This window comes from Artibeus jamaicensis, unplaced genomic scaffold, assembly GCF_021234435.1.
Source record: "Artibeus jamaicensis isolate MK-2021 breed Jamaican fruit bat unplaced genomic scaffold, CSHL_Jam_final scaffold_847, whole genome shotgun sequence".
NCBI lineage: Eukaryota > Metazoa > Chordata > Mammalia > Chiroptera > Phyllostomidae > Artibeus > Artibeus jamaicensis.
Genome location: NW_026522057.1, coordinates 29,097,141 through 29,118,548, shown reverse-complemented (window position 1 = coordinate 29,118,548; position 21,408 = coordinate 29,097,141). Strand labels below are relative to the sequence as shown.

At 62.4% G+C, this 21,408-nt stretch overlaps 1 protein-coding gene across 6 annotated transcripts in view; it reads right to left on the bottom strand.

The window, feature by feature from the left end:
* Positions 1 to 8,222: 8,222 nt before the first annotated feature.
* Positions 8,223 to 21,408, bottom strand: part of NPHP4 (nephrocystin 4) — a 78,448-nt gene continuing 65,262 nt past the window's right edge. For 2 of the 6 annotated variants that reach the window (XM_053660639.1, XM_053660640.1), the window contains exons 20-31: positions 20,698 to 20,823; positions 17,718 to 17,929; positions 13,570 to 13,796; positions 13,315 to 13,486; positions 12,706 to 12,789; positions 12,047 to 12,203; positions 11,494 to 11,579; positions 10,904 to 10,992; positions 9,913 to 10,084; positions 9,205 to 9,384; positions 8,850 to 8,993; positions 8,223 to 8,650 (exon numbers count right to left, since the gene is read on the bottom strand). In XM_053660639.1, coding sequence (XP_053516614.1) covers positions 8,510 to 8,650; positions 8,850 to 8,993; positions 9,205 to 9,384; positions 9,913 to 10,084; positions 10,904 to 10,992; positions 11,494 to 11,579; positions 12,047 to 12,203; positions 12,706 to 12,789; positions 13,315 to 13,486; positions 13,570 to 13,796; positions 17,718 to 17,929; positions 20,698 to 20,823 — 1,790 coding nt within the window. In that variant the 3' untranslated portion in view covers positions 8,223 to 8,509. Of the gene's footprint in view, positions 8,651 to 8,849; positions 8,994 to 9,204; positions 9,385 to 9,912; positions 10,085 to 10,903; positions 10,993 to 11,493; positions 11,580 to 12,046; positions 12,204 to 12,705; positions 12,790 to 13,314; positions 13,487 to 13,569; positions 13,797 to 17,717; positions 17,930 to 20,697; positions 20,824 to 21,408 lie in introns of those variants that run through there. The other 4 variants (XM_053660641.1, XM_053660642.1, XR_008390714.1 and 1 more) reach the window with 3 other exon arrangements.

Here is a 21,408-nt window from a genome sequence, read left to right as displayed (position 1 = left end):
CGGCACACCCAGACAGGCCCCGGAAGGCCCCATGCCACTAGTTCAAGTGCGTGGACGTCTGAACTTGATCCCAATGACTGGAAATGGGGCCAAGTAGCTAAATATTAACATGCTGCCAGAGCTTTCAGGGCTCAGCAAAGTTGAGGTCCCACCAAAGCTATAGAAATAAACCAGCCTTTCGAACTGGGAGGCACTGCATTCCAATCTGAGCTCAGGTTCTTAAAGGTGGGCTCCGTGGGTGAGGGACTAACACCCTCGGCCTTCCTGTCCCCAGAAGGGAGGGGATGCCTTAACAAGATGATGCACGGGAAACACCAGGTTCAGAGTCCAGCACCACCCGGGCATGATCACCGGCGGCTGCTGTCTTCAGCAAGAACCACATCCACCCACAGAAACCAAGTTTCTAGCCCAGAAAACAAGGACGATCAAGTTGCTTTGTACCTGGAAATGCTCCAGAGTGTCCATGGTGAACAGTAACGGGAGACAGAGGTGCCTGGGACTGCCTGTGGTGAGCCGCCCACGGTGAAGGTGAATCAGTCCCGAAGGGGAGGCTCATGGGCCTCCAAGGCCCACCTCCCTCCTCCTGCAGATCTAGAAGAGCTGAAACCAGGCCCTCCCAAAGCCTGGCATGGGGTAGGGAAGGAGCTGAGCAAATCCTCCTCCGGGCTGAGTACCAGCTCTGGGGACAGCTCCCCAGGTGTGGGCCCTGGAAGACCCAGGAGAAACCAGGGCAGGGAAGCCAAAGAGCACTGGACACTGGAAGGGGAGGGGAGGGGAGGGGAGGGGAGGGGGAGGGGAGGGGAGGGGGGGGGGGGGGGGGGGGGGGGGGGAGGGGAGGGGGGGGAGGGGAGGGGGGGGAGGGGAGGGGAGGGGAGGGGGAGGGGAGGGGAGGGGGAGGGGAGGGGAGGGGAGGGGGGAGGAGAACAAAACCAAACAAAAGCAGTGTGCAGGTAAAAGCCAGCATCTGCTACAGTTAAAGGCATTATTTTCTCCTCTTTCTACAGTTCCCACCTATTTTTGATCAGTGGATTCTGGTGTTTCATTCAGGGCGATGATACCCATACATTTCCCTTTTGAAATAAATGTATTTCGCTAAAAGCCCAGCGCATTTGAAGAACAATAACTCAGACGCAGCGTGTGCAGGAAGAGGGTAAGGTGAGTGCTGCGGGGAAGGTGAGAGGAGGCAGGGTAGAGCCTCGCTGCTGCTTCGGGGAAGGGCGTCCCCTCCCCTCCGCCCTTCAGCCCCAGGATCAGGAGGCAGAGCTGACGGGACACCTGCCTCACCCCTCCGGATGTAAATGGGTATAAGTGTTCCCCTAAGTATGAACCCCAGCTCTCTCTCCCACCGACACCGGCCGATGTCCCATCCAAGGGGCACGGTCTGAGGCTCAGGTGTGGGGGTGGAGAGAAGAGAGATCAGTCCACACAACCAGGCCAGCAGGCCACAGCAGGCCACAGCAGGAGGTGGGAGGGGCAGGGCATGGAGGGCTGGGCCAAAGCAGAAGGCAGGGGCTGGGCTCCGGACCAACGCTGGCCCTAACAGCCCCGCTCCCCAACTTTTTACACCATGTGACCAATGTCCAAATTCTCCAAAACATGTCCAGGTGGCCTTGGGCCACCATGACCAGGTGCGGCTCGGCTGGGAAATTGCCAGGGAAGATGGAAGTCGGACAGAGCGTCCCCGTCTGGCAAGACTGTGTCATCCATCGTCAGCAGAGTGACCGGAACCAGCAGCTCAGATATCCTTGCTTCCCTGCGCCGTCCGAAGGAGGGGTTCATCAGAACAAGGGGCGACCGACTGCCTGGGGCAACTGACCCAGGACACCCCCACACACAGAGCACTCTCCCTCACAGCACCTCTCCTCTCCCAGGTGCAAACAGACGCAGGCACCCCAAGGCAGGGGCCTCGCTCAAAGGCAGCAACCCCCTCCCCCACCTCCTCAGGGGGCTTTTCCTCTCTCTCCTTGTGATGGGCAGGAATGTCGGATATGCACGTTAATACTAAAACGGTCTCCCAGACCCAGGAGAAGGAAATACAATGGCCCCTGACGTTGCTGACCGCACCCGCATTTTCTGAGTCTGCCTGAACATGGGGTTTGTTTTCCCTAACCATGCACAATGGCTGGGAGCCCAGAGGTTCAGCAGCCCTGGGGAGGCTGGGGGTTGGACCTGTGGAGATGGCAGGAGCAATGACAAGAGAGCCCCGTGGAGACGGTGGCCTGGAGGTTAGACCTCCATCTCCCTCCCTGGCCGTTAACTGGGCTTGCATCTCACTCAGCAGGCTTATTTCAGCTTGCCTCTCCCCACTGACTTATAAAACCCTGCTCCTGGCTTGCTCTGCAAATCAGCTACTTTTAACCTCCTGCTGGTTCATTAACACATTCATTAACGAACTAAATTAAATGTGAACATGATCTCACCATCTATTTGTAATGGCATTTTGTTTTAAGCCACCTATTGCCATAGACCACTACTTGGAGGACAGATACCATATGACAAAAACCAACATTTATGAAGTGCACCCCCCACCAGGCAATGCGCCAGGTGCTCTAGAAACATCATCGCCATGACCCTCATAAAGTCCGTGTGTGACACAGATACGCCCATTTCACAGATGAAAACAGAGGGCACAGACTAGGATTCAACACCAGGTAGTAGGGGCCCTCTGCAAAAATAAAAAAAGTCAAAGATACACGACATCACACAAGTAAGGAAACCCTTAGCCCTGGAACTCGTTGCAAACTTGGCAAATCCCAGAAGCGTGCAGCAGGTCAGAGAGGCTCCAGCTGGTCAGGCCCGAGCAGCAGCCGAGAGGCCCGCCTGGCCAAGCTGGAGGTCCCCCACTCCGTCACAAGCTTCCGAGGTGACTGTCCCCTGCTCCGATCCAACAGGGAGGGAGATCGGGGTGATGTGGCATGCAGACCGTGCTGCCCTTAGGAAATGCAATGTCCGGGAACAACTGGGTGTGTGGGTGTGGGGTGCTGGCTCACTGTGTTCACCATCTTTGAACAGCCTTCCTGGACTGTGGATGCTGAAAAAATAAAAACTACATTTCCCAGAAGCCCTTGCAGCTGAGGTCAGAGGGTAACATCAGTTCCACCAATCATATGCACATGTGTGGGGACTCTGTTGAGAACTGTGTGTTCCCCTGGCTCTAAGGGCCGGTTCACAGCCTTCACGTGGCTGCCACTCCCAGGCCAATCCAATTGTGCCAGTGTCACTTTCGATGTCCTTCCTGGGAACTCAGCCTCGAATTTCCCTCTTCAGGCCCTGGTGATTCCTTAACTCATGTGATATGCTCTCAGGAATCCCTGCACATTCCCTCACCGTAACAGGTCTTCCCCCCCAAACCTGAGCCTCACAGACCTCGGTACCCAGAGTGAAACCTGGGCTTGGTTATTGGACCCGATGATGGCTACAGGGGGCGAAGGGTTGGCTGCCACCCAGGGGTGGGGCCCGTGGCAGGCATGGCAAAGTGGTTGCCCTAGAATCTCAGAGCCGTGGCACTGATCCACCTCCCCGAGGCCGGGGTCACGGTGACCCCAAAGGGCAGCATAGCCAGAAGGCACCCCAGCATGGCCGAACTCAGAGAGCTCTTTCCCAGCAGTCCGTGGACACTGGCACACCTGGGGTGGAAACGAGTGGGCCACTCAGGCTGGTCCTGCCTGATCGGCATAACCAAAAAACAAACACCTCCCCTGGTCCTGGAGAACACAGGCCCGGCCTGAGTCAGCACAGCAGCCGCAGCCGCTCGCCCAGCCCCAGGTCAGCTGGTGGACCCTCCGAGCTATGAACAGAGGAGGCAGGCTCCCCTGTGGACCAGAATCGGGCTCCCCCACCGCGCATCTGCCAGCTATTGCCGCGTAGCCAACCTCTCCAAACCGCCTGCTGAAGCACTTGTTATGGCTCAGGAGTCTCTGCGTCAGCTGGGAAGCTCTGCCTGACTCAGCCAGACTCAGCTCCTCGTGGCCAGCACCTCCCACGGGCGGTGGGGCCCCGGCTGGACTGGCCTGTCTCTGCTCCGCGTGGCCGGCCGCCCCCCCTCGGTAAGCTGGGGTGGGCTTCTATGGAGGAGGCCAGGGATCCGAGAACAAGGCGGGCAGGACTGCCACGGGCCCTTGGTTTGTAACTGGCACAAGGCCTCCCTATACTGGGCCGGCCAAAAAGTCCGGCACATTTTTCCATGCGATGGCTCCGGTGGTGCTTGTCTTTGACTACGCTGAAAGGATCATGTCAGACCGCATCGTGACAGCTGTCACATCAGCGTGCATTTTTTAAAACCTACCGAAATTGGCGAATTTTGGGGCAGCCATTTGAACACTGAAGATGGAAGAAGAAATGCAACAGTTCTGACATATTACGCTTCATTATTTTAAGAAAAACGCAACTGAAACGTAAAAACAATGTGTGTGGTGAATGGAGAAGGCACTGTGACTGATCAAATGTGTCAAAAGTGGTTTGTGAAGCTTCTTGGTCCTATTGATATTTTGGCCAAATAATTCTCTGCTGAGGGGCTGTCTTATGCATTGGAAGATGTTTAGCAGCACCCTGGCCTCTACCTACTAGAAGTCAATAGTGGGAGACAGCCGACACACTCAAAACACCTCAATCAATAAAGTTACTGGTGAAAAAGTAACTGGCGCGCCCGCCTGGGCCGCAGGATGCCTGACTGGCTGCTCTCTGCACGGAGGGGCTCAGACCCACAGGCACTCGGCGGCCCAGTACGGGCAGCTGGACCAGCCCCTCTCTGACCTGGGTCCAAGCCTGGGCTCGGGAGACATGGACCCATTCCTGTCTCCTAGGCCAGGTGCATGTCTCCAAGAATGGGGCCCAGAAACTGCCCCGCACCAGCCAGCAAGGCCCCCTGCAGGTGCTGGGACCCAGCCCGGCCCCTCTCTCTACCTGCAAAGGGCCACAGGAGATGAGGGTCACACCCCCTACCCCCAGACACCTTCCCCAGCTCCAGCACTGCACAATGCAGAAAGCTAACCCGGATCCCTGCCCAGGCACCCAGCAGGCCTGTGGGGCGGCCCCTGACCGAAGCCAGCCTCCCTGTCCGAGTGGACAAGTCCAAAAGCCCAGCAGGACGAGCCTCGAAGGGGCCCCTGGGTCATAGTCTGGGCTCATGCTGCTTCCTGAGCCCTGGGCCTGAGCCCTAATCACGTCTGCAACAAGCGCCTGGACATCGCCTCCAATCCACGTGACTCTGAAACGGCAAGTCCAGCTCTGACCCGTGTCCTCATGGAAACCCACGTCTGTGGCCCCCAGACGCGGCACGGAGCCCCCCGGGCATTTCTGGCTCATGGAGCTAAGGAAGGACCAGGGCTCATCCATATCCTTCAGAAATATTAGTTTTCTAGGGGAATTATTCAGCAAATCTCCTTTAATAACCTGTGCAGAGCTCCTGGTAGACTGAAGTCCTCATAGTATTCATTTCAGAAATATTAGCTGTCACTTTCCATCCAAGTGAAGCGACGGAGAGGCACCCAGCGCGGACCCTGAGGGGGCCCATCCGTCAGCTCAGCGTGCCATAGAGCAGGGGCTGAAGTCTCCCGGCTCCAGGGAGGGCTTTGGGCGCAGGAGAGCAGAGCAGGGAGCGGCTGCGGCCGGCCCCCACGGCAGGGGCAGAACCGAGAAGCCTGTCCTGCCGGACGTGGCTCCTTCTGAGCACTTGCACCTGCAACCACCCCACGCACAGCCCAGGCAGGTGGGGGCCACCGTCTGCCTGACCCCCAGGAACCCGGGCCCACCTCCGTGAGCACACGGACCTCAGGGACTGTCACTGAGGCGTGGGACCTGCTGGGTTCTGGGGTACAGATGGGATGGTGCATTCGGGATGATAGACATTGCCCAGCACGTGGGAGACCCGAGACGCAGCTGGGGAATGAATGAATGAATGAATGAATGAATGAACAAATGAACGAACCACAGACACGGCCTCCTGGCAGAGCCATAGACGCCCACTTGCTGGCCTGCAGAGCCTAATACCCGGGGAGATTTCCAGGCGCCAAGAAGGGCCCCATCCTCACAAACAACCCACCATCCCAGAGCCCGCCGACCCAGGGCCCACTGACCCCGTCCGCCAGAGGCCACGGCCTGGGACTGGCTGTCGCAGTAGCCGACCAGGCCCCCTGGGGGCTCAGGGGCAGGTCCCAGCAGAGGCAGCTGCTCCCTGGGACTCGGGGCTCTGCCCTCCAGTCCAGCTCTGGCCTCCTGGGGGGCCCTGACCTCGGCTCCCCTCCAGGCCATGCCGCCCCCAGAAGTGAGTTGTTTCCGGCCGTGTCTGTCTGCAAATCCTCATCGATTTTTGTCTCTGCTGTCCTACCTCCTGTCACTGCTGGTTCTCGTTGGTGACAGATCGGAACTCACCCGCATGAACCCTCCTCTTCAATGTCATCCGCAGCAGGACCAGCTGGGGCTCCCAAAGCTTCGGGGAGGGGCCGGCGGGGCACCCGGCTTCCCTCAAAGCATCTGAGTGAGCGAGGCCAGGATTTGGGGGGTCAGTTTCACTCGGTGCTTAGACAGCGGAGCAGGAGGCTATTTCTGTCCAGGGCACGACAAGCACCTCAGGGTGACCACTCAGCGAAGCTGGGCAGCATTCTCGGTTCTGCCCGTCCCCAGTATGGAGCTGGCACGGAGCGGGGAGGCCGGGGCCAAAGGGAGGGGAGCCTCGTGGGACAGGATGTGGCCAATGTGGCAAATAATGGGGAGTGAGGGGTCTTTAAGGAGGAGCGACCCCTACAGAGAGCCCCCAAGTGAGGGGCATCAGACCCTTGAGGAGCAGGACGAAAGGGCCATCTCCTTTCCTGTGGTCTCGAGAAGCCACCCTTCACCTCCAACCCACGGTGCGTCTGCCCTGGGACCTTCTCTCCTCCCGCCCACCGCCACCTCCTGCTGACTCGCCGACCCCAGGAACGACCCCAGGAATGGGGTACCCGGCCTCCTCTCACCTAGTCCGCCCGTCACCAGGGCCTCCTTCACGCATCCAGGCACAGAGGAAGAACGCTCCCAACCGCCTTCCCCAGAGTGAGCAGAACAGTTGCATCGCAGATGTTCCAGTGAAGCCCCGTTCGAGGACAGCGCCTGGGGCATTTTGCCAGGCCAGCGCAGCCCGGGCAGCAGGGGGTTGATGGCCTGCGGGGCGCGGTAGGAACTGGCCAGAGCAAGACAGCGGGGGACGGACCCGCAGCGGCCCAGGTGGCGGCATGAGCGGCAAGGCCTTGCACAGCCGGAGCTGCACTGTGGGCCGAGGCCTGACATCGCCCTGCAAGGAACTGCGGTCCCCAGGGCCGCCGTGCTTTTGCTGGGACCGACCTGGCCCAGATCGGCTCCAGCACAGGGGCCATCCCCAGCCCCTCTGACGGGGCTGCAATCCAGGGTTCTCGGGGGCCACCGATGTCCCCTCCTCCCTGGGGAGAATCGGACTGCCAGGCTGCCTGACTGATAACTGCGTCTGAGCACATCGGAGCCCCGGGCATTGCTCCTGACAGCGGGAGCCCGCCTCCGCTCACGGCGCCAAGACTCACCCGTGGGCCTCCTTCCACGGCCTGTCTGGTGCCCCCTCACAACTGAAGGCCGACCCCACCCCCCACCCCACTGCGGCCCCGCCTTCCCGCTGCCAGAGCGCCGCAGGCTCCACCACTTCTCTTTGCCCTGCGCCCCCACCCCGACTGCCAGAGGTTTTCAGTTACAAGGACTCGGGTGCTCGGTCAGGACCCGCCACCAAGTCCCGTTGAGCCCTCTCCCAGCTGCTTCTGGTCGGGGTCAGCCCCTGGCTCCACCAGCAAGACCAGGGCAAAGACCCCTGCGTGTCCCCAACCTGCTCTCACCCTGCTCCACAACACCAACCCCGCCTTGCCTGGACACAGGACCACCAGAAAGGGTGACATTTCCCAGACCCCTTGCAGCCGGCCTCTGCCGCACACCCAGGTTCCGGCCCGAGCTTCCTCATCCGGACCCCGGAACCCGTGCCTGGGTGAGGCAACGGCGGAAGGGGCCCTGGAGGCCGGGGTTACGGTGAGGATCCAGAGACGGAGCGGTCGCCGTGGATTTTGTAGTCAGGGCCAGAATCAGGACGTGTGACCACAGGGCAGGTCAGCCCCCCGCCCCAGGCCACCTGACTGTGCCTCAGCAGCCGCCCTCAGGGGCACTGCCACCGGGCTCGTGCTGCGGACAGAAAACCTGACAACGGTGAAGACGCCACAGACACTGAGAAAACCGTCAGAAGAGAAAGCATGTACAAGTTTACTATTTCATGGCAACTTTTTAAAAACATATAAAGTATTTCCAGTATAAAACATCATATAGGGAAAAATGCTCGTACAAAACCCAGTAGGAAAACAGTTTTACCATTGAAGACAATTCGCAGAAAACGTTCTGCCGAGAGCAGATGAAAGGGTCCCAGGCGGTGACTGCCCAGACCACAGCCGCAGGCGCACGTCCCACCGAGGAGCCGGGGCGGCGGTGTGACCGGGCCAGGCTGCGGCCCAGCAGCGCCCTCGGGCCACCCCTACTGGTAGACGACCTTCACACAGAAGGTCTCCTCGTTCTTGTCCTCGTGGTCATTGATGTGGATGAGAATCTCCTCCTCCCCGGCTCTCCGGCGGGGAGCAAACTGCAGGTCGATGGTGTAGGTCTCTCCGCCCTCGACCTGGGGACAAGCACTACAGTGGGCCCCCGGCCCAGCCGAACCACCTCCACCCGCCACACGTCTTCTCCAGCACAGCAGGGCACACGGCCGACAGAGGACCTGAAGCCTGGGTCCACTCACTGACCACCCACCCCAGGGCCCCCACACACAGCAGCAGAGCCTCCGGGTCGCCCCACCCTCGCCCGGCGCAGGGCCCCACCTGGAAGGCGTCCTCCTTGAACTGCAGCAGCTGGGGGTGGTCACTGTGCAGGTGGTAGGTCCGGCGGAAGGGGTAGGGGTTGGTGTAGGTGATCTGCTTGTGGGCGCCCTTGCCCTGCCCTGCAGCCATGGTGATCTCAAAGGCCTGTGGGGGGGCAGCTGTCGGCGGGGTCCACCTACAGGCGTCCCACACCCACTCCGCATGCGGGGCCCCACCGGCTGGGTGTCCCCGTGAACAGAATAAGCAAGCCCTCTGAGCCCCGCCCCCCACCCCAGCCAGAGGACCCCGGAGGGACCAGGGGACCAGCAGGGACACACCGCCCGCACCGTGGGGCCCGCACCGCTGCCCTCCTGACCTTGGAAATGAGAGGCGGACGGCAGGAGAGGCACACGAGCCAGGAGGCCACCAGCTGGTGGAAGTCCACGTCGACCACGTTGAGGTGGACGAAGCGGCCGCCCGCCCGGCGGGGCCTCACGCCCACGTGCAGGTCCTGCACGCCGTGAGGGGGCAGCGTGAAGACCCCTCTGGGGTCTATCTGCAAGGACAACGGACAGAGGCAGGTGGGCGAGGGCGTCCCCTGCGCAGCCCCCAGGGACTGAGAGGGCCTGCTAGGGGGGGTGCACTCCCTCGGGGGCCTGGCCTGAAGCCAGACCCAACCCCCCATCAGGGCCAGTGCCACAGCGTCACAGTGGGTGTCACCAGCTGCGTCCAAGAGGCCATCTGCACCAGGCGAGGCCCCTCCGGGCGGCAGTGACCCCGTGACTTGAAGCAGCACTGGCGCCAGTGCCGACCTCCCACACAAGTGTGCGGCTGCAGCCGCCCTCACCCCAGAGCCACTCCCGAGAGTCACCCCCTGTGACTCTGAGCCTCCGCCTGCGGGATTCCCGCAGCCCTCATCCGGCACGTCTGGTGAAGGGCCTGAGTGCAGACGCTCCGCGGACCACTGTGGTCTTGATGGCACTGTGGGCCCATCATCGGGGCCACCACTGAGCCGCAGCCTCACAGCCCCTGACCCCCCACCCCCCTCCACCCTGGGGGCGGTGAGCGCCAGCAAAGGCCATACTGTCAGCTCCTGGGGGTGCGAGGTGAAGGCCCGCACTTTCCTGACCGTCTGTGTCCCCCGAAGGACTAGGGACAGGCGGGTCCGCTGGCCCATGACGCAGGAGACGTCCACACGCTGCAGGGAGTGCAGGTGCACCTGCCAGATCTGGGCGGGCGTGGCCAGCCAGCGGTCCCTGCCGGGGACAGGGGTGGGCGGAAGCTGAGAAGGCTGCCCGGAGGACGGGGACAGGAGGACAGCCCGGGGCACGGTCTCCATCAACCCTGCAGCCCCCGTCCTGAGTGAGAGGCTCTCAGTGGGACTGCAGCTGAGGTGCCACTTGGACCACATGGGACACTGAGAACGAGGGACAGTGTGGGCTTCGCAGGCAGGCACCTGGGCAGCTGCAACCCCAAACCAGGCCTGAGGCACGGCCCGGGGGCAGCACTGGGGGGAAGAGACCTTGGGCTGAGACTGTGAGCCTAGAGGTGACGCCGGCCAGGGCACAGCGCCCGATTCGGCTGCCTGGACTGCAGGCCTCTCTCCTGTAAACGGGCTCAGCCACATGTGCCCTCGGGGTCAGCCTGAGGGGTCCACGCTGCACGTCCTTCCGCCTGTGTTAGGGGCTGCATGCAGGCTGCCCCCTGACCCGTCTGCAAAGACACCACCGACACCTCACCTCGCCCCGCTGTGGGAGTCCTCAGGGTGGGAGACAGAGCTCAGGGGGGAGGGGGTGGGGACAGGGTTACTGCAGCTGGTGGGGGGACACAGGCCCGGCTGGATCAGCCTCCAGCACCCTCCCTCTCCCGGGGAGGGGCCAGGACCCTGCCTCACCGCCTCACACTCTGTGAGGAGACACGGTGACAGGGGCAGCGGTGGGTCTGGGCACTGGACCCATCCCCCAGTGGGCCCTCAGTGCCGCCCTGAGCAGCGGGCACCCTTGGCCAGGCCCCTGCCAGCCGGACCCAGCACTGGCCCACTCCCAACACCGAGGGCCGCAGGTCAGCACACTCACCGGTAAATGGCGACATAGAAGTCTTTGGTCTCCGGGCTCGGACCACTCGCCACCTTCAGGAACACGTCCCTCGGCTCCCCGGGGCCCTGCTGGACAGCGGGGGTGTCACAGGAGCACTGCCCCCCACAGCCTGACCCAGCCCCCCGTCCCCACAAGGCCACGGCAGGTGTGAGCCAGATCCGAACACGCTGCTGAGCGTCTGTCCTACCCAGAGTTCACTACTTTTTTCACTGAAAAGAAAACCATTAACTTCTTGGTTTTACACGGAGTTCAGTAGCTCTGTTCTGCAGGAGACTGTGTCCGGCGTCCTAGCAGTCCCCCCACAACACGGCCGTCACTCTGTACACAGCAGCAATCAACACATGCCCCGGCGGCCGGGCTCACCTCCTTCACACGGCCCTGGATAGTCAAGGGCCTGGTCCACCAGCAGAAAACACGGAAACTCCTTCACAGAGCTCTCCCGAGGGTGGCGACTCGCGCCCGTCAGCGCCTTAGCAAGAAGCCGCGTCACCGAGCACAGACAAGGCGGCCACAGGCCAGGGCACGGGCAATGGCGGAACGCCAGGGTGGACAGAGCCGACCAGACTTACCGCCTTCTGGGTCTCACAGATGACGCTCGGGTCACTGCAGCGGACGTGCACCGGGGGCTCCCCTCCAGGCATCCCCACGGGAGCGCCTGGGGCAGAAACACGAGAACAAACACCTTTTCCCGAGAGGCCTGGGCAGCACAGGTGCGGAGGACGGTGCACACCACGCTACCCGCCCACGCCCGCCCACACCCGCCCGGGCGCGGGGCTGCAGGCCCAGCCGCCTCCTGGGCACTTGTCTGGGGACAGTGGCCAAAGAATAAGCGCATGTGCCCAGAGCAAGGCGCCAGGCACCAGACAGAAGGCGGTGACCAGCAGGGGAAGGAGGGACAGTCCCCAGGGCTGTGGACCCCCAGAGGGTACGGTCAGCCAGCCCAGGGCACACCCTGTCACCTCAGAGGAGGGGAGGAGGCAGAACCACAGACATGCTGGGGGCACCGTTGGAGTCGGGCACCGCAGGGCAGTGCCATGAGGCCACTTGTCACCCTTGCAGGAAACCCCTCTTCCCACCTGTAGAAACCACACAAGGCCGGCCACAGAGACCGGCGGGACCTGCCTGGAAGTGTGCGCCAGGGGGGCAGGCGGATGGCCTTCTTCAGGAAGGTGAGCTCAGGGTGGTAGAAGCGGAAGACCTGGTCCACCGCGTGCGGCTGGGGCTGCACTGTCAGGTGGAGTTCGGCGAGGGGCCTGCCGCCGCCGGCCCGGAACAGCGCCTGCGAGGAGCAGGTGGCACGGGGTCAGGGCGCACGGCGTCAGGACACACCGGGCTGGCAGCAGCTGCATGCCCCGGGCCCTTCCACAGACACGGATGGGGTCTCCACGGTCCTCTCAGCCCCCACAAGGTGACACGGGGCACAGAGTCTACACCACGGGGGTCATCAGGCCAGGCCCTTCGCAGAGAAATTCAGCAAACTGTGCATGTGTGACTGTCTGTCACAGCAAAGGCCAGAAATGCTCAGATGTCCCCCGCTGGCGACGGCTGAACATGACATGGGTGCCCACCCCCATGACAGGGTCTGGGGCATAGCAAACAAGGAGGCGCTGTGTGCTCACCAAGGTCCCGGGACCACGTTCATACTCTGCACACACACATGCACACATATGTACACGTGTGCACGTGTGTGCACAAGAAGGGCAGAGGGCCAGGCCCTGGTGGCCCCAGGGAACAGCGGGTCACAGCACACTGGGGTCACAGGTCTGGGTTCTGCCACTCACCTTGGCGTGTCTGGTGGGCATCGTGCTGGGCTTCCCAGGCGATCCGGGCTCTAGGTCCTTCTCAGGGCCCAGGTCAGCAGAGACCTGTGGGAACCAGTCAGCACCAGCAGGTCCCGGATGGGTCCTGGAGCGGCAGGACTGCTTTCCACCTGCAGGCGCTCCACCTGCAGGAACAGCAGCCACCCGGGGTCTCCCTGACTCCCACAGTGACGCTCCAGGAGGCGATGGCTATGACCAGCCTCACAGCCCCAAAGAGGCTGCAGAGGCTCCGTGAGCAGTGCAGGGAGGAGTCCCCTTTCTCACCGCTCTGCCTGGAGCCAGAGATGGGGCATTCTCACCACTGTGCTGGCTCCTCAGGCCACTAAGGGGTGACCATTATCCCACAGAACTGACCTCAAAAGGGTCAACCGCCCAAACAAGAAACACAAGTGATGTGCCCTCCCCATCACACACATGCACATGCACACGCATGCACACACATGCACGTGTGAGAACAGGTTGGGGGGACAGCCCAAAGGCTTCTCAGTGCACCGCCACTCAGAGGCTGCCCGCGTGCCCGCAGCCCACCAGAACCCCCAGACGCCTGATGCCCAGCCCCTCGCTCCCCACCTGAGCCACGGAGAAGATCTGGTACTTGAAGGGGATATGGGCGGTCTCCCGGGGGCGCAGGAGGAGCTGGGGGGCGAGGCTGCCCCGCAAGCGGAACATGTCCTCCTCCACAGGCGTGTGCAGGCGGGCCACGTCCTTGAAGTGCCTCCACTCCCGGCTGTCCAGGACGAGGCTGGGCGGGGAGGCACAGAGCTAAGCAAGGCCGCCCTCCCCCACCACGTGCCGGGGGAGAGGCCCATGCACCAGGGGTCCCACCTGAGCTCAGGATTGTCCACCTCAACGGTCACGGTCTGCGGCGTGCTGTGGGGGTTCCTGAGCACGAACTCAAAGAACTCAGCAGTGCCCAGCGTGGCGCAGATGCTGTGCTCCGTGGTGATGGCTAGGCTCAGCGCGCTGGCGATGCTCTGTGCCTTTGTGCGCTCTCGGTAGGCAGCGATGACCTGCAGGTCCCGTGCGTGCTGTGCGCGGACATCCTGCAGGGCCTGCAAGACGCCAGGGTCAGACCAGGGCCACCGCCCTTCTCTGACTCTGTGGCTGCTTTCTAGCTACCTTCCCCCACCCCACCCCGAATACTACATTTCTTCTGGAACCCCCACCCACCCCCGCCTCACGCCTGGGTTGGGTGAGAGAGCGAACAGAACAGGGCGTGCCTGTCCCTCCACAGGGACATGGGCGGGCACCCCTGGCTTCTCTCTGCCCACATGTGATGTGTACCTGGGGGAAGCAGGGTCTGCCCGGCAAGCTCCCGACTCACTACAGCCAACTGCCAACTCCCCCGACTCCCCCACACCCAGGAAGCTGGTATCGGACACCGTGCGGCATTAAAAGCAGAGGTTTCCAACAAAAGAAAGGAGGATGACCTCAACCAGGGCAGGTGACCAGCTCGCCAACCAGGACCCCAGAGTGGTAAGCAGAGTCCCTGGGAGGGGACGTGTCCTGCCCTGACTGACCTCCAGCTGGGTCCAGACACCCGGCGTGCTGCCTTGGTGGGGCTCAGCCATGGGCCTCGTCCACCCTCCCTCCCCAGATGCCCCACGAGTCAGTGGCCTTGGCCACCAGACGTGCTCCGGGCTGGAGGTGGCCTTGTTTTTCTTGCGAGGCCCACAGGAGGCTGCCCTGTCACGTCCAAGGACAGAAGGGCCACCCCCAAGCTGGGGCCAGCCAGGCCCAGTGCAGGGACCCCAAACACGGAGGAGGCCCGAACGTCAGAGGAAGGCCGACTGAACGCCTCCCCACTGTAACTCCAAAGGCGAGACCAGGTTTCATTCCTCACTTCCCAGCATGCACCGCTTTGGCCTTTCCTGAGCAAGGAGCTGAAGCTGAGCCCTTCAAGTCTGCCCAGGGACACGAAGATGGGAGTATGACCGTGCCCGTGGGTGACCTCCCCATGTGGGCGTTTCATGAGAGCTGCTCAGTAGAGTGGGCCCCAGATGGGCAGTGTGGGACAGAGGGCCCAGACATCATTAGGCTCTGCGACCTGCAGCGGGGACCTCGGACAGCCACGGGCCAGATGGGAAAAGCGCTGGGTTGAGCTCTAGGTCATGTGGCTCAGGGGACTGAACACGGGCCTGCGAACCAAAGGGTCGCTGGTTCAATTCCCAGTCAGGGCACATGCCTGGGTTGCAGGCCAGGTCCCCAGGAGGGGGTGTGCAAAAGGCAGCCATGCAATGATGTTTCTCTCCCTCTCTTTCTCCCTCCCATCCCCATCTCTAAAAGTAAGTAAATAAAATCTTTTATAAATTAAAAAAAAACAAAACCCCGGGCCAAGACCCGTGACCCTGGCGTTGGCAGGTGGTGCGGTCAGCGAGGAGGACCCGCCTGCGCCGGGAGGGCGTGACCCAGCCTGCCTGCCGGTCGGCCCGGGCTTGGCGTTGGGAACACCTCGCCTCAGACGCACGCCGACTCTACCACCAGCCCTCCCCAGAGTCACCAGTGGAGCGGGTGACACTCTGGCCTCCCTCTGCTAGGCTCCTGCCCAATCTCCCCATCTGAGACCCAGGCAGGGACAGATGGTGACACTTACTGGGCCCCTGGAACCCCAGTGCCCGGGCCGAAAACCCTGCAGTCCCCAGAAACTGGCCCGAGGACAGGCTGCAACCCAATCTGGGCAGTGAGACCAGTGAGCCGCCTGCTGGGGCTGCTGGGACAGAACGCTCTCCTCCGTGGCACTGACAGGGGACGACAACGTGAAGTGTGGCACCTCTGCCACTCCTGTGCTACCCAAGAGTGAGGGGCAGCCCCAAGCTGCTGGGACATCACCATGGGAGCCGCAGGGGCACTTCCTGGGACTGTCCTGTTACTGTGGCAACCACCTCACTGTAACGTTACCAAGTGGGTCCCAGGCTCCCAGGATCCCAGTGCGGGGCCACCCGCCCGAAGGCAGAGTGGGTGGGCCCGGAGCCAGGCCGAGGGCCCCAGGGACCCGCCGCCGCCTGGCCTGAGTGTGCCCGGCTTCCCTCCACTTGCTGCCCCGCAGTGCTTGTATGAAGAGAGAACCTGCCCACCCATCCCCACCCCCCACCTGGGGCCCCAGAGAAGGTGCGTGAGCCAGGGGTGCCTGGGCCTGGGCCTTCCCCAGGCTGATGCTGAACAATGACAGTCACTGGGGCCAGCCACCATCCTGAGCACTGGACACGGGTTCAGCTGAGCGACCCTCACAAAGAGGCCTGTGGCTGTCCCACGGCACAGCAGGGACTTGCGTGCAGGCGTCCAGCCCTGTTCCCGATGCTAACTGCCCCGGCCACACCACTGTGACCAAGGAGCCCTGTGACGCCACCTCCCTCGGATCGTCAACAGCCACCTCTGAAGATGAGGAGGCAGGAAGATGGCCACGTGCCAGCCGCTCCCCACTGCTCCCCACTGCTTCCCGCTCCCCGGCACGACCTCCAGCACCTGAGACCTGGCCCTGCAGAGAGCTAGCGCTCCAGTCTGTCCCCCAACTGCTCCCCTCCGACCACAGCACCTCGTCTTCCTTCCAGAGCCTGCGGCAAAGGCTCCGAGGGGAGAGAAACCAACTTACTGTCACTGCAGATCTCTCCAGGGTCACCGACCCAGGAAATCATTTGAGTTTAGGGGGGATTTTTCTCGTATTTGGAAGTCCGAGGCCCCCCAGTCCGCTGCTGCGCTCCTGACCAGGCATCTGAGCTGTCAGTCTCTCTGTCCAAACGCTCACCCTTTCCATCTCGCCGCACGCAACCTACCAAATTCCACGGCGCACCAAACATGCACGGTATTGCCGATCTGACAAGGAAAACGGGTGCAATGCTGGCTCATTCACACCAGACAGCTATCGTCACAGCGGCTGTTACCGTTTGTTTGACATTCCGAGGGAAAAAAGGTCAGCGCCCCTGACTAAACAGTCAGGCGTTGCGAGTTTTAAGATCTTGCAGCACACGGGGGGGAGGGGGGGTCGCTGCCCTACTGGAACCTGTCAGATAAGAGGAGACGGGCAAACTCATAATAACAAACAACTAACGATGTCACTGCGCTGCCCTAACAGCACCTGCCACTCGCCAGACCCAGCCGCTGAGGAGGGACGAGTGTCCCCCGGTGACGTGACGAGCGGAGGTGCACCCGGGCAGCACACACCAGGGGTGGGTAGAGGCCCACCCGGCCCCGCTGGCCCCTGCGGTGCATCGTCACAGTGCTCGCTGCCCTCTCTGCCCGCCAGCCCTGCCCGTCCTGCAGCTCGGGTGGGCCCGGCCCATCCTCTCTCCTGTCCACTCCCTCCCACAGATGGACAGCCCCTGGCTGGCTGGTTTATTCCTGTCTCCCTCCCGACATTCCACACCTGAGGGCAGGGGCCTCTCCCCACCCACGGGTGCTTCCCACAGCAGGGGAGAAGGCACCGCTGACCATCGGCAGAGCTCTGCCCCTGAGAAGGGACACTGTCGGTCAGACACCTGCCTAGGGGTGACCTCAACGGTCGTCCTCAGGCCCCTGTGGCTTCTTCACTCTGCAAACCTGTCGAGTATAGCATTCCCACCTCCCTTTTCTTAGCTGCAAAATACCCTGGGGTCTCCTTCAGATTCTCTGCCAAAAACGAGAATTTGCCAGGACAGAGGGGTTGCACTGACTGCCCAGGATGGAGACGCTGGCCACAGGCCCACCCCAAACTTGGGGGACCCCCAGAATCCGCTGCCAAGCTTTCTTCAGACCCCAGGCTCTTGGGACCCCCACACCAAGAAGAAACAGAATGTGCGGGGGGAAGCCCAGGAGTCCACCATGACCAGGAGCTCCCAGGTCTCACTGACAGGAGAGCGCCCCCTGGTGGCGGAAAGGCCCAGCCCTCTGCTGTCCTGCACTCGGGACCAGGGGAAGCAGAGAGTGTGAGGGAGGGGAGGGGTGCTCCCGGTCCCACTGGGCACCCCCCCAACCCTGGGGAAGCCAGTGCAGGCGCTCACCAGCACGCCGGTCCTCCGGCAGCCGCCCTCGCCCGCTGCCTCCTGCAGACGCACGGTCCTCATCCGCTCCAGCTTGCGCCTGCGGACAGCGTCGCCCTCTTGCCCCGCACCCTGGGGCCCCCTGCCCCCAGGCCGCGTGGGGGCGAAGAGCATGGCGGCCAGCTCGCTGTCCACGTCCGTCAGCTTCTGTGCCTGGACCACATTTCTCTTCCCTGGAAGGTTCAGAGAGGAGCCAGAGGTTACAGTGCATGGATCTGGGGGTTTTTAAGATTTTATTTACTTATTTTTAGAGACAGGGAATAGGAGGGAGAAAGAGAGGGAGAGAAACATCAGTGTGTGGTTGCCTCTCGTGTGCCCCCTACTGGGAACCTGGCCTGCAACCCAGGCTTGTGCGCTGACTGGGAATTGAACCAGCAACCCTTTGGTTCACAGGCCTGCGCTCAATCCACTGAGCCACACTAGCGAGGGCACAGATCCAATTTCTAAGCCGATGTGGCACCGAGCCGCCCAAAACCCCGTGGCCCGAAAGGGGCCCAGAGGGTCCCTTCTTTTCTGCGTGCTCTACGCGGGTGAAGATGGGCATTACAGGACCGGTCCCCACAGCGCCCCTCCCGACCAGCCCGGCAGACACAAGGAACACGGACCTGAGCCCTCACAAGGGGTGTCACACTCATTGTCACCAGGGCCACCCAGCCTCTCGGTTGTCTTCAAAGGGCCGAATGTGACTTTAGAACTGTGTAAATGTGACTACTCCTTAACCAAGGAGCTCGGGGGGAGAATCAGGGTGCAGGGCCAGATAAAACGAAGTGGAGGCCGGATTCGGCCCACGGGCCTTGTTTGTCACCGGTGCCTTAGACCGAATTCTCGACACACCACTGGGTGATTCTCTAGGGCAGAAAGGCCGGTGGATTAGAAGCTCAGGCTCCCGCAACGCTCAAGGGTCCGGGGACAGCCCCCCTGCCACCGCACTGCCCTCACGCAGCCCCCAGGAGTGCCCCTCAGTGCGTCAGGCACATGTCCCAACAGGTTCTCGAACCCGCCCCCCATGGCAGTGGGGGGTGGGGATGTGCTACAGCCCCAGGCTCAGACCAAGAAGCAGGGGCTCTGACCAGCTGTGCCCTGGGCCAGCAGGGCAGGTGGAGCGCAGACCAGGCCAGGCTCCCGAGCTCACGGCCTTGTGGGGCTGCACCAAACCCAGACAGACAGGCAGCAGACACACGGAAGCAGACAGGCCAGGCGGGCAGAGAAGCTGCATGCTGTCCTCTGTCAACGGCTGGGCCAGTGACAGAGCCACATAAGCCACATCACAGGCTGACACTCGAGATTCCCAGACAGGCATCCGTGGGCAGAGGAGAAGGGGCGCCCCACCTTCCTGACTCTCAGAGCCCTGGGAAATCAGCGCCCGCCACCCCCACTCTGCCCTCACACACCTGTGCCCCCGATGGCGGCTCCACGTGGTGGGGAAGCGACCCCGACTCGCCCACCCTTCCGCTCCCTCACAAGCAAACAAGAGCCACAGCCACTTGTTTAAAGCCAGTTTAAAGCCAGTTAAACGGCTCTCCCGCTCCATGACCTGGGGCTGACATCTTCAACCGCTGCCAAGAACACCATCATGTCTCCAGGGCACAGGCGGGTGGGAAGGGTGGCCCGGCCCAGTGCAAGCACCGGAGGCCCAGGGTCCCCGCAGGCAGGGACCAGGGCGAGAGCCGAGCAGGCTGCGGGGTCATCAGCGAGTACCCTCTCCTTCCAAAGCTACGGGAACACAGTCTCAGGGGACCTGGCAGCACGGCCGCTCAGCCAAGGAGCACCGCCAAGTTTTGTGGGCCACAGGACCCCAACTCCAGAGCCTGCCCAGATGCAGGAGAGCCGGCTTTCCCACGGCACAGCTGGCCTCGGGTTCTGGTAAAGGGAGACCAGAGGACCGACGGCTGCAGGTGCTCCCGTCAGGCAAACCCCCAGCCGTCACCGCCCCAAGCTGCCTGGTGGAACCCTTGACCTCTGGGCCAAGGGCTCCATGAACACTCCAGGCCTCTGTTTGGAGAGTGGGAGTCCTCACTCTGACCCTCATCTACTCTCTTGGTGGCCAGAGAGGCCGGCTGGGGGCAGAGAAGGCTGTCCCCAGAGTGGGAATCGCACACGTGGCCTCTCTGTACCTCGGTCCCTGGAACATTAAAACGGGGAAGCCGGCCCAGAGGGCGCTCAGCCAGCCTGGACCACGGGCCACGTGCGGGCCTTCCCCGAGAACGTGTGGGGGCCCACAAAGCTTTGCCTGGAATTTCAGCGGACTTGTGGGACCCTAGCACCCTTCCAAGATGGCACCAACGCCCTGCCCCCCTTTCCAACCAGCCATAGCCCTGACTCCCTCCTGGAGCACAGGCTCAAGTTCAACAGTCAGAGGACCAGCAACCCTGGAAGCTCACGGCAGACTGGGGTCACAAGAGAGATGCCATGTGGTGGGGGCGGGGCAGGGGGGCTCTACTTCAAGGACACTCCCCCTTTTCATTCCAACAACAAGTATTTCATGTTCTGGTCCGGGGTCATGTTAAGGGAAGAAAAACCCTGCTTGGAAAACCATGGTCACAAGCCCAGGTCTCAGTGCCCAGCTGCACGGTTAGCTCACTCCCTCTCCTCCCACACCGGAGCCGCACAGGCAGTTTGAAAGCCAGTCTGCATGCACCCTCACCTTTCCTCACTCCCTCCCTGCAGGAGCGCAGCGAACTGAACCCGGCGCCACTCACAGGGCTACACTTTCTCTACGAACACCAGGCGGCTCCTCAGGGCCCGGTCTGGGGCGTTGGGCCTGACGAGCATGGAGTCGAGGTGGCCCAGGGCCCACGGGGGCGGGGCCCTCAGCTCTGCTGCCAGATCCGGAGGGGTGTGCCCACCACAGCACACACATGTGCACACACGCACACACACACGTGCAGCCTTCTCCCCCCACAGTTCGAGCCCCACTCCCACACAAATGACACCCACTCACGTCTCGGGCCCCCACGCGTGAGGAGGCTGCCTCCCTCGAAGCGGCCGGCTCCGTCGTTCGAGATGACCTGCGACCTGGAAGGTGGCAGCGAGCTGGAGGTTCTCCCTCTCTGTTCACACAGGTGGCCTGGATGACAAACACCCGGCGTGACACATCGACACCACACAGGAGCCTGGCAAACTCATCCACGTGCCCACAAGGAGGCCCGGCACTCCAATGGCCATCCAGGCCTCTGACCCACAGACCCCCAAACTCCACTCTCGGTTCTGTGATCGAGAGATGACGACGGGCAGGGGCCCTTTCTCCCCCAAACTTCTCCCCCTGGGCTCCCGCTCCCCCCTGCTGGTGGCAGCCTCGGCCCACCCGGAGGCCACCTGCTCCCAGCAGCTGGCTTCCCGCGGGTGGGTCGGCCCCAGCAGCTGCGCAGCCTGTGACCCGAGCGTCACCGTGAGCGAGGAAGGCCGCTGTGCACTCCCACAAACGCCCGGGTCCAAGTGCGCCTGGAGGCACAAGCGCTTCCGCAGCCCAGAATCTCCTCGGCCTTTTCACAATGAAGCCTTCGCAGGGACGGGGGCTCGGTGGGGTTTGGGGGCGGAGGGCTGCCCAGAAGCCGAGTGCAGTCCCCCTTCCCTGGGCTGGACCAGAAGCAGCCTGCTGACCTGCCCGCGTCTGAGCACCGGGGATGGGACCTGTCTGCCACAGAACACCGCA